This window comes from Rosa chinensis, chromosome 2, assembly GCF_002994745.2.
Source record: "Rosa chinensis cultivar Old Blush chromosome 2, RchiOBHm-V2, whole genome shotgun sequence".
Classification (NCBI taxonomy): domain Eukaryota; kingdom Viridiplantae; phylum Streptophyta; class Magnoliopsida; order Rosales; family Rosaceae; genus Rosa; species Rosa chinensis.
This window is the reverse complement of record NC_037089.1, coordinates 45,104,229-45,116,464: the sequence shown is the minus strand read 5'-3', so window position 1 is coordinate 45,116,464 and position 12,236 is coordinate 45,104,229. Positions and strand designations below refer to the sequence as shown.

Sequence of the window (12,236 nt, the reverse complement as noted above, 5' to 3'; positions counted from 1 at the left end):
ACAACCAGGTCGGTATCTGACCCAGCCAGTCCGATTCTCTCACTGACTAGTGACTAGTGACTACCCACCATTTTTGTGTGAAATTTGCGCCGACGATAAGTTTGGGTACCATCTTTCCCAATTGAGAATTGCAACCATATCTATTGCATTGATTGTGTGATCAACTACATCGATTTCAGGATGATTAATGATGTGTTTACACTTTTCTTTGATCGCATTCATGATTCATCTATCCCTTAGGTCCCAGGACCCAGATCTAGTTCTTTTTCCTAAGACCCTCCTCGATCCAACCATAATGGCCATTTTGCAAAGCTGCAATGTGAAATAGGCCGTCCAGACAACATTTGCCTAAACAATCAAAATACATGATCAAGTCACTGGCTGGATATCACTCTATTTCTTTGATGAGCTTGGGCTTGTCTCTGAAGTAGTAGTCTTGCTGCGACGAGAAGATGATGCTGATAGTCTTTGCCTATAGCGGGGAGGTGGTGGTGAGGGAATCACACTACCCGCATTGTGGGATAATGTTTTGTGCTCACTGTAAGGTTGCTTGGCCATGTTGGGATGGATTGCGGCGAGTTTCAGTAGCTGAATATGGGTGAGAGAGGGTATGAAGACGTCAAGGAACCTGGTGGTGCAGGAGATAGTGATCGAGGGGAGACAGAGTAATCAGAAAACTTAAAAATTATTAATTTATTATTACGAACCATAGTTAAGTTATAGCATACATACTAACCATATATAGTTAAGTTGTAGAATTTGTAGTACATGTGACATGTGTTTATTGAATGATGATATCATCATCAATGTTTAGGTGGTGAGTAGATTTAAATCCGAACTAAGGAGCATGGAGAACGGACGTCTATATAAAGAAGCAACTCCTATCTAATATAATCATCAAAAATCCTCCTAGCTTATATTATTCATCAGTTAATACTTAATAGTAGTAGTCATCCAACCATGGATTACAGCCTTTATATTTTCTTGTCTACACTACTTGCCATCTTCACTACTACTACTCTTACGTTCCTTTTTTCTACTTATAAGTCAAAATCCCATGAAAAATCCATTAATCTTCCCCCTGGCAGTTTTGGGTGGCCGATTATCGGCGAAACCTTTGCCTTTCTACACAATGACCATGAAAAATTTATAGGGGATAGAATGAAGAAATACTCCTCCAAAATCTTCAAAACCAAGATACTAGGTGAGCGAACAGTGGTGTTATGTGGCACTGCCGGTCACAAATTTGTGGCTTCCAACGAAGAAAAGCTCTTTGCAGCATGGAGACCTCACTCAATGCAAAAGCTCTTCCGTTCTTCATACCAAAAAGCTACTTCCATCATCATGCCAAAACAAATGGAAAAGCACGTATCTCAGGCACCGGGGTTTCTGAGAGCCGAAGCCCTTGTTGGCTATGTTGGAGCGATGGATTCCATGGTTCTCGACCACCTGAAAACGCACTGGGATGGCAAACAGGTGGTCGAGGCTCATCACCTCACGCAGCTACTCGTTTTGACTCTCTCAGCCAAGTCATTCTTGGGACTCGAAGACCATTGTCGTATTGATAAGCTTGCGAAGTTGATGGACACCATGATGCCGGCGCTTCACACTATTCCTGTGAATATTCCGGGGACTGCATTTCATCGAGCAATGAAAGCAGTGCCGGCTGCGAGGGAGATTATTCAGTCGTTTGTTAAGGAGAAGAAAGAAGTTATGGCGTCTACAGGAAACAACATGCATGATTTTTTGTCTTATATGATTGGTACGGCAGACCCGGTTACCGGAAGGTTCATGCCGGATAATGAAATTGCTGACAAAATCATGGGGATTGTGGCCGCTTCCTTCAACTCTCCAGCTATGACTACTACTTTTATCGTGAAGTTCCTGGGCGAAAGACCTGACATTTATGACAAAGTCCGAATTGGTAAATCATTATTTTCTCTTCTCGTATGTGCTTGATGTCTAGCTTGTTCAGTAACTGTACAGTTAATCGGTTAACTTTATTATACAAAAAGGGATAGATCTTTTGAACCTGTTTATATGAAACATGAGTTGAAAACTTCAAATGATGGAAGCTTTGTGTACATATAGAGGCTTACTTCACTCCAAAATACCATGTTATCTTTATGGACTGATAGATTATACATGTTACATATTTTGTTTGTATAGGCAAGGGAAGGTTGGTCTCTCCATTTGTCTTTATCAGTTTTTAGCTGCATACAAATCAATAAGTTTCTTAACCATCTAACTGTCATGCATGCAACTCGCACAATATGTTAAAATAGCAAAGCCAGTTCGATGCTAGCTAGCTTAGATAATTAATAAGACATATATGGGATCGATCAGTAGTATCTTGAAAGGTGTTGATCAACCAATGTAGCCAGAGACAGATATAGCATGTACAATTTTCAGTGGTTAAATTTGACCTTTAGCTTTTCGTTAGACATAATTATATGTATCTTTTTTGTTTGCCATGTATAATTAGCACGTACTAGTCTATCAGCTGCTGGGGTTACATGAAGCATTAATTATTAATTTTTAGGTTTAATTTGTTCTTATTTCACCAACAGAACAAATGGAGATTTTGAAGGCCAAAAAATTTGGCGAGGCACTCAATTGGGATGATCTGCAAAAAATGAAGTATTCGTGGAACGTAGCCCTGGAGGCGATGAGGCTCATACCACCTCTTCAGGGAACATTTAGAGAGGCTGCAAAGGACTTCACTTACGAAGGTTATGCAATTCCTAAAGGATGGAAGGTATGTAAGGACTTGTACATATAAGATACTCACACAGTATGATATAGATCAATTAGCTTTAATTCTTGCTTTGGTTAATTATCTAGAAAGGTCAACCGCTTTCCTCTATAACTGTGTACATTGCTAAGTTATTGCAGTTTCTGGCTTTTGTTCAGAATCGATCAGGATTAAAATATCTGTGATATTTCTGATATATCTCTCTTCTTTTTTTGAAGGTACTGATATATCATGGGGGGAAATATTTTATGATCTTTCACAGTTTCTGTGAAATTTCTTCAATATCGTTAAATATTCTCGATATATAAAAACTTAGTTATTTGCATATAAACATACATTATAGAATATGGAGGTTATGTGGGAGTGTAAAACTTTAACAACAGCTTCTAGTCAGGATATAGCCTAGCTATAAAGAGGCAAATTAACTTGTTTGGAATAAATACCTTGAAGTGAAACATCTTAAAGCAAATTTGGGTGAAGCGAAATCCCCTCAAGGTGAATCTAGGTGAGGTCTCAAGACGAATCTAGGTCAGAAGTAATTCCCTAAATAAAAATCTATGCGAGGAGAGATCTCCTCAAGGCGAATATGAGTGAGGAGAAATATCCTCAAAGCGAATCTGTGTGAGAAGTATTCCCTTCGAGGGAAATTCGAGTGAGGAACGGAATTCAGGTGACGAAAAATTCCCTTAAGACGAATCTGAGTGAGGAGAATTCATAAAGGAGCAATTTAATGAAGGCAATAATCAATTTGACTATGATGCTTATGGATATAATCATTATGGAGAAGTACAAGACCAGTCATCCAATTGGATTCATCGTGATTATCTCTTTATAGAAGAAACAATCAGCAGTTCTAAAGATACATATAACTATCATGTTAATAATTACAATTCGTACTGTATGGGTCATATGTCTTAGTCCAATTATTGTATTTCATATACCAGCGAGCGACTTTTTAACCACCTAGAATCTCTCTTTGGATGTAGATAAAGTTAACATTCATATATATTTATATGTAAATTCAATCAATTGACTCTTTCAAAAAAAAAAAAAAATACACTCGATATTTTTTATATTTGTTTTCTTCAAAGTTCTAATAGATATGTAATTAAAACCCGATATTTTAATCTTTGAACTTCATATATGTATAGGATCTGTTTATACATAAGAGGTCTGATTTTAGAATCTGTGAGAAATATATGATAGTTAACTCGAGTCATGCCACACTTTCAAGTTTTGGGATATGTTCAGTATATTTGAGCTGGCAATCTACCTCTCAGTTATTCACTCGTTTAGCACAATTTCCACTACATCAAGAATCTAAAGTCGTGCGTCATAGTATATATATTAGCATATTGGTTAGCTAGTTAGTTGGATTGTAGTTGAATGCATTAATAATTCAATTCATTTTATTTTAATTTGTAAAACAATTTGTACGTAGGTTTACTGGACAGTGAGCACCACAACCATGAACCCTGAATATTTTCCAGCGCCAGAAGAGTTTGATCCAACAAGGTTCGAGAAAGCAACTCCTCCGCCTTACACAAACATCCCATTCGGGAGCGGTCCTCGAATTTGCCCCGGAAAGGACTACGCTCGTCTGCAAATTCTTAGTTTTATGCACCATCTTGTTATAAGATTCAAATGGGAACTTGTGAACCCTAATTGCAAGATCACAGGTGGTATGAATCCCTTTCCAGTTGATGGGCTGAAGGTTCGCCTCCAAGCTCAACCCAGTCAAGCTTAAGTTGCACAACGCACGTACGCAGAGCTGCATGCATTAAGCATCTAGACATCATTATGATGGATATTATGTATATATATAAATACGTATATGGGCATAATAAACACCACTTTGTGGCGCAAAACCTTGTCTAATAGTGATCAGTGGCACTCCGTCTTACCAGTTGTCATAAAATATGATTCTCTTAATTTTGTTCATCCATATAAATACAGCTTCCGGATACAGTAGTATACTGTGTGGGCTGTCAATAGTACTGAAATGTTTATCATACACTCATTTTATATATAATAGAATTAAAACTATAATCTTATTGAACTAATTAAATTTACGATATTGACAACAAAATTACAACATTATTTTTATACTATTTATATATAATTGAATCAAGTTATGACATTAGTAACAATTTGTTCATATATTTATAAAAATATTGTAGGTAGAGTCATTATTTCTAATAGAACTAAAGTTACACAAAAAAAAACCTATACTTATCACAATGACAATAAATTTAGTATGATATTTACAAACGTCTATATGACATACATGTTTGAAAAATAGAACTTTCAATATAGTGGAATGAAATTCAAATTGACTCATATCGATAGCTACCGTTGGATTTGATGGCTAAAGAAACAAAGAATTATGGGCTGATGATGCCCGCAAGCACATTTAACAAGGTTATCACTTTTCAAATTCTTATTAAAGCAATCCAGGGTCCCACTTCTGTTTAAAAATAAAAATAAAAATAAATAAATTATAAAAAAAAAGATTCTCACTCCAGGGGGGAATGCAAACAGTACCTGACCTTTGACCCATTAGTAACTTTGGTACCTGACAAAAAAAAAAAAGTTTTTCCCCTCAGACGGGTCAAAACTTTCATGAATCGGACAGAATGATACACAATCTTTCAAAGTGACCAAAATGGTACCTGAACTTTCAAAATGTGGCCAAATGGATACCTCCGTTAAATTTTCGTCACTTTACCGTTAGTGTAGCCCATGTGTCGCGCATGTGATTGAAAATTAAGGTAAAAAGACCATAATACCCCTAAATTTATGATCTGATATATTTCCACCCTCTCTCATAGTCTACCTCTAATTTTCCCTCCAAATATTCCCGCCAAACATATATCTTTTTTTTTTTTTTTTTTTTCTCTTCTTCTTCCCTTTTTCCTGAGAATAATCATGTACCTATTTTCTATACAACTGAACATGTTTTATGCAAATAATCAGGTTACGATCAATCAAAGATCAATGTTTAATAATATGACATGAAAGTCTCAAAATTTGTTCAAATGCCATGCGCTTAATCCAAACATTCCGATCACATAATACCTTCTGCTAAAATACTATATCGTAGTTCCATATCCCAAAAGCATAACATAGTTTAATAAGTACTAAATACCAAATAATATCCAAACATAATTAAGCAAGGCATAATTGTCTGCCACAATAAACATAACAAAATACATTTCAATATGCTGACAACAAAACCAAAAATTAAGCATAAAATGTTTGCTTAATGTCAGCCAACATTAAAACATCAATTCACATAAATTTCATCATCTTCAAACGCTTGCCCATTCTGAGGAAGTTTGACTATGCTCCATAAATTGTGAACTTGGCTGCTGCACATTCTGTGATGATGTACAAGAGGCAATCTCTGTTGCTCGATGCTCTCTTTGTGAAGATGAAGCTTGAGCAATCCTAGTTGACTTGGTTTCCCCAACTTCTTTCCTCTTCTTCCATGCCCTCCTTGATGTGATCATTTGTTTTAGGACATTCCTAGGTCCTTTTGGAGCAGTTGTTCTCTTTGCCTACATGTGAGCACCACAAAGCATATATACACATGAATTAACTATCTGATGGATAGATACACATGTAATTGATAAGAGTCAATTAATAAACACACATATATAATACATATATATATATATATATATATATCCAAAATTCAACACTACCAAAGTACCAAGGCTAGATTAATTGACTGTGACGAATTCATCAGTGAAACAGACATATACAGAGCAACCCACTAAAATACACAATCTGAAAATCACAACCCACCAAACCAAAGATGCAAAAGCACACAAAGATCATTAGTTTCACTGTAAAGAACATGATCCATATCAAATAGTGAACATAAAAGGCAGAATACTAAACCAAATGAAGGAAAGATTAGATTTTGAAGTGGTGGGTGTCGTGCGTACCAAAAACGTCAGACAAGAACAACGGCAAGCTCAGTTGTACAAAGGGTATATATATAAATGTAAAAATGTGTGTGTGTGTGTGTGTGTGTGTGTGTGTGTGTGTGTGTATACAAAGGGCAAACCTGCTGCTTCTTTGGTGCTTTGTTGCCCTTAGAGCTTCCTTCACCCTGTTGTTGCATATATACAATCAACATAAATTATATATAATTTGTATACTTTAGGTATAGATTTTGAAATTGGAAATAAAATGATTATACTTACAGATTGATTCTTAGTGGTTGGGCAACCTCTCTTGTTGTGTCCCTTCTGCTTACATATCATACAGGTCATCTTTGTTCCATAAAGGTTTCTAGACATCTTGCTTGCATCAGGGGCAGGTGGTGCTTTTCCCTCTCCAGGTTCTTTGATTCTCTTCATTTTAGGCCTCCCTGCTTGTTTCTTGTATGGTGGAGGAGCAATTGGGTAGTCCACCGGCTCCCAATCATCATTTCCAGCAATAGGGTAGATGATAGGATTATATGCATCAAGATAAGTAGAGGGTAACAAATAATTGTCCACAAACAGGCTAGGTTCTAGTTTCTTTGCAAATATAGCACATGTTGCATGGACACAAGGAATTCCACTTAATTGCCACCTCCTGCATGTGCATGTGTGCATGCCTAAGTCAACAGCATGCTTGTTCCCATACATGCCTCCAGTCACTTGGTACAAAAACTCCCCAGACATGTGTGCTCTATATTCATGAGTTCTTTTGCCAATCTTCTCAATAATTTTTGCAATTCGAGGGCCAACCATATTGGTCCATCTTGTGCCTGCAACCCTTCTGTTAGCCATTCTTGTCATGGAATCCATCCTCATCCCTTCCATCATGGTCAAAATCGGTTTATCCCTATGCCTAACTAGAGAAGCATTCCACGATTCACACAAATTGTTTAGGAGGATATCACATTTAGAAGTGGTTCTAAAATGTGACCTACTCCACTGTTCTGGTGGCTTATCTTCAAACCATTTCCTAGCCCCATCTGATTGCTTCTCCATTGCTTCCATGTTTCTATTGAACCATATATGTGTGGTGGACCTTGCTGCATTCCATAAAGTCTGCTTGAGTCCTTCACCAGGATGCTTGCACTTGAAATTATTGTACAAATGTCTAACGCAATGTCTATGCTCTGCTCCCGGCATCAAATCAGCTATAGCAATCCCTAGGCGCTTTTGTTTATCCGTGATAAAAGTATATGACATGGGATTTTCCATCTTCAAATCCCATATGAGATATTCCAAGAACCATTTCCAAGTTTCAGTGTTTTCAACCTCAACCACTGAATAAGCAATCGGAAAAATTCCATTATTTGCATCTATGCCCACTGCACAAAGTATCTGCCCTGGATGTTGGCCTTTGATATGACAGCCATCCAACCCTATTAGAGGCCTACAACCCTTGATCCATCCCTCCTTGCAAGCAGCTAGGCATATGTACATTCTATGAAATCTTCTAACCTCACCATCCATTTGTGTCTTGATTTCAACAGTTGACCCTAGTGTCACGTTGTAAATAAGATTATTTAAAATTATTACTTGTATTAAAGAATAGAAGCATAAATGAAATACAAGAACGTAAAAGTCTGCTGCATTCAGAAAATCATGCAGCATATCTGTCACTTTGAAAAATTATAACTGGTTCTATAAAAATCATTTTCAGAAGATTCCAACTCTGGAATACCACTTGAGATGTCCTCTACATATTCTCAGAAGAAAGCAACTTCAAATTCTGTACAGAAAATGGAAATAAAAAACGTAAAAGCAATGCTGTACATGATTTCAGAAAATCCTGCAGCAGACATGCAACTTTGAAAAATTATAACTGTTTCTATAAAAATCATTTTCAGAAGATTACAGCTCTGGAATACCACTTGAGATGTCCTCTACATATTCTCAGAAGAAAGCAACTTCAAATTCTGTACAGAAAATGGAAATAAAAAAACGTAAAAGCAATGCTGTACATGATTTCAGAAAATCCTGCAGCAGACATGCAACTTTGAAAAATTATAACTGTTTCTATAAAAATCATTTTCAGAAGATTCCAACTCTGGAATACCACTTGAGATGTCCTCTACATATTCTCAGAAGAAAGCAACTTCAAATTCTGTGCAGAAAATGGAAATAAAAAAACGTAAAAGCGATGCTGTACATGTTTTCAGAAAATCCTGCAGCAGACATGCAACTTTGAAAAATTATAACTGTTTCTATAAAAATCATTTTCAGAAGATTCCAACTTTGAAATATCATTTGAGATGACCTCTACAATTTCTTAGAAGAAAACAACTTCAAATTCTGTACAGAAAAAGGAAATATAATTTCAGTAATGATGCCATACCTGGATTGCTCCTTAGCAATTCTTTCCTGTACAATGCAAGCTTATTGTATTGCTGCAAGTAGTGGCCTTCATTCATTCTTTTGGCTGCCAGTTTCCCTCTATATATAGTTTTCACAGAGACATCTAGCTTGTACTTCTTCTGAATTCTGTTTTGAATACCGATCCTTGACCATTCGGTATCAACCATGAGATTTTCTTGAACTTCTCTAGCAACCCTGTTACAGTTTAGATGATGGCTTTTTTGAATTACATGACACTTATGAGCTTGCCTCAGAGTCTTAATGTACATGGTGGGATCCTCCTTGTTGATTCTTGAAGCATAAAGCCAAAAAGGACACCCCCACTGACATCGTACCTCAATCTTAATCTTGCTGTTCTTTTGGAACCATAATCCTCTCTGATAAACAATACAATACTCTCTCACAGCTTCCTTCAAGACTTCTGTAGACACCCAAATACATTTGTAGACACCCCATGTGCATTGAAGAAAGTAGAATGGTACCCGAGACTTACCCTGAGGAGGTCTTGGTCCAGATTCCCTAAAGAACCTCCACATATTTGCCATCCTTGACAATTTTGAAGACGAATCTACTTCCTTTTCAGTAAAGACAACGAATCTAGTCAGGTTGTGAAGCTTTTTCAGAAAAAAAAAAAAAATCCTTGGCTTGGGACCCTTCTTGATCTCACTCTCTGTTTGCGGCTAGTGCGTTGTAAAGGGATTGATGCTAATGCGTTGTAATGGGATTGATTACAATGACTAGCATTTTAGGTTACTGATAGATAAAAAGACAAAATAGCCCTAAATTTTAAGTCATGTGCGCGTGCCACGTGTATGAAAATAACGGTAAAGTGACGAAAATTTAACGGAGGTATCCATTTGGCCACATTTTGAAAGTTCAGGTACCATTTTGGTCACTTTAAAAGATTGGGTATCATTCTGTCCAGTTCATGAAAGTTTTGACCCGTCTGAAGGGAAAAACTCAAAAAAAATATCACTTTGGTACCTCAAGTTCGAACCACGACCCAATATTAGTATCTGGACCGTTAACTCTACTTAACTCCGTTAAGGAGATTGTCAGCTGTCATATTTTAAATGGTATTTTCGTCTATTTGTATCTTAATTAATTTTTTTTTCTTTAAGCATTTTTTCCTCTTTCTCTCTTTCTCTCTCTCTCCCTCTCCTTTCTTATCTTCTTCTTCCCTCTCTCCAGATCAACCTGCAAATTCTTCCCCAAACGGTGAGAATGCATAAGGCGGTGGTGGACTGTCATGACAGTGCTCAACACGACGACGGTGTATGGGAAGTCGGAAGAGCTTGACGACGAAGAAATAGTGACGGAGATAGTGAGGCTGAAGCAGGAGCAGAGGAGCTTAGAGGAAGAGGTGGAGAATATGAGCAAGAGATTGGAGGCGACGGAGAGAAGACCGTAGCAAATGATGGCGTTTCTTCAGAAAGTCACTGAGGATCCCAAGATTTTGCCACGTATGATGCTGGAGAAGGACCGGAGACTCGCGGAGGGTTTGGGGGACAAGAAGCGTCGCCTGGTGATAGCATCGACGTCGTCCACGTCATCATCGGGGATGGGGGCGACGGCTTCCGTGAAGACTGAGGATGAAGTTGATGGGGCGATGGGGGTGATTTCGTCATCGGAGACGGGTTTTGAGATCAAGAGCTTTTCTCGGGGTCGACGTCGCCGGAGGCGTTGACGGTGCAGGGGTGGTGGAGCCAGAATCTGGTTGTGGGTCGGAATCGGAGTGATAAGGAGTTGTATGGTAATTCTACGGGGTTAGCGACGCAGTTGAGTCATGGAAATGGGAATATTAGTAATTCTGGGTACGGGTTTGGCCCGTTTGGGTATAGTGGAAATAGGAGTGGTAGTGGAGAAGTGGGTTATTTTGCGGAGCTGGAAGAAAGTCCACCACCGCCATATCCATTCTCACTGTTGCATGAAGAATTTGCAGGTTGATCTGGAGAGAGGGAAGAAGAAGATAAGAAAGGAGAGAGAGAGAGAGAGAGAGAGAGAGAGAGAGAGAGAGAGAGAGAGAGAGAGAGAGAGAGAGAGAGAGAGAGAGAGAGAGGAAAAATGCTTAAAGAAAGAAAAAATTAATTAAGATACAAATAGACGAAATGATTAAATTCAGTTTACTCCCCTGAGGTTTGGGGGTAATTTCATGTTAGTCCCTGTCCTTTCAATTTAATCAGTTTACCCCTCAAGCTTGTCAACTCTCCTCAACCGTGTCCATTCCATCCAATTTGGACGTTAAGTTTGACTTTTGATGGCTAAAATGGTAATTTCAAGACAAAAAAAAGAAGGAATTTTTAAATTTTTTTCTTCTGTTTTTTCTTTTTTATTTATTTATTTTTTTCTTTCTGTTTTTTCATTTTTGATTTTTTATTTTATTTTGTCTTCAACCTATACACCACAAGTTATAATAGGTTTATATGAATAAAAAGATACTCTAGGTGGTTGAAAGCCGCTCGCTGATCTACGATATTTGTGATATATCCCCGATAAAGTGAAAAATTTTATGAGATATCCCCAATAAAGTGAAGAAATATCTCTAAAAAACGATTTTACATTTTATCTATAAATATCTGTAAAAAATGATTTTGCACAGATATTTTTTCACGATTTTACACTTTATTTGTAAATATCTATAAAAAATAATTTTACACAAATATTTCTTCACTTTATTGGGGATATATCCTAAAATCCTTCTCTTTATCGGAGATATATTATAATATCGTAGATCAGCGAGCGACTTTCAACCACCTAGAGCATCTTTTTGTTTTTATAAACTTATTAGGGAAATTTTTAAGAACAGTACATGAACTTAAGGCCACTCTGAATTTTGGTGGCCAACGTTTATATAACCCAAAATAAGTTCATGAACTTTTAATCCCGACCCAGTTTTCATACATGCCGTCACTAACACCGTTAACACCTATGCCTTATTAATATGCCACGTGGCATAGATGTTAACAGTGTTAGTGATGACATGTATGAAAACTGGGTCGGGATTAAAAGTTCATGTACTTATTTTGGGTCATATAAACGTTGACCACCAAAATTCGAAGTGGCCTTAAGTTCATGTACTGTATTCTCTCAACTTATTATAACTTGTGGTGTATAGGTTGAAAAAACAAATTATA

General features: G+C 37.2%; 2 protein-coding genes and 1 pseudogene across 2 annotated transcripts; 2 read left to right on the top strand and 1 right to left on the bottom strand.

Moving 5' to 3' along the window:
• LOC112187334 (beta-amyrin 28-monooxygenase) lies at nucleotides 1–4,721 on the top strand. Its single transcript, XM_024326087.2, has 3 exons — nucleotides 1–1,924; nucleotides 2,571–2,758; nucleotides 4,197–4,721. The coding sequence occupies exons 1-3, from the start codon at nucleotides 961–963 to the stop codon at nucleotides 4,500–4,502; spliced, it is 1,458 nt and encodes a 485-aa protein (XP_024181855.1). The 5' UTR covers nucleotides 1–960; the 3' UTR covers nucleotides 4,503–4,721.
• A 1,120-nt stretch (nucleotides 4,722–5,841) lies between these two features.
• Nucleotides 5,842–9,464, bottom strand: LOC112184359. The gene is made up of 4 exons (XM_024322617.2): nucleotides 9,083–9,464; nucleotides 6,970–8,243; nucleotides 6,831–6,875; nucleotides 5,842–6,315 (listed from the first exon to the last, which is right to left on the bottom strand). Exons 1-4 carry the CDS (start codon nucleotides 9,369–9,371, stop codon nucleotides 6,067–6,069), a joined length of 1,857 nt encoding a protein of 618 aa, XP_024178385.2. The 5' UTR covers nucleotides 9,372–9,464; the 3' UTR covers nucleotides 5,842–6,066.
• An 887-nt stretch (nucleotides 9,465–10,351) lies between these two features.
• On the top strand, nucleotides 10,352–11,049 carry LOC112184358 (annotated as a pseudogene).
• The last annotated feature ends 1,187 nt before the right edge of the window (nucleotides 11,050–12,236 follow it).

Coding starts and splice junctions, on each gene's coding strand:
- LOC112184359 (XM_024322617.2), bottom strand. CDS start 9,371: ATGTACATTAAGACTCTGAGGCAAGCTCATAAGTGTCATGTAATTCAA. Junction 6,876..6,969: donor CAACCACTAAGAATCAATCT/GTAAGTATAATC, acceptor ATGCAACAACAG/GGTGAAGGAAGCTCTAAGGG. Junction 6,316..6,830: donor AAGCACCAAAGAAGCAGCAG/GTTTGCCCTTTG, acceptor GCTCACATGTAG/GCAAAGAGAACAACTGCTCC.
- LOC112187334 (XM_024326087.2), top strand. CDS start 961: ATGGATTACAGCCTTTATATTTTCTTGTCTACACTACTTGCCATCTTC. Junction 1,925..2,570: donor TTATGACAAAGTCCGAATTG/GTAAATCATTAT, acceptor TTTCACCAACAG/AACAAATGGAGATTTTGAAG. Junction 2,759..4,196: donor CAATTCCTAAAGGATGGAAG/GTATGTAAGGAC, acceptor ATTTGTACGTAG/GTTTACTGGACAGTGAGCAC.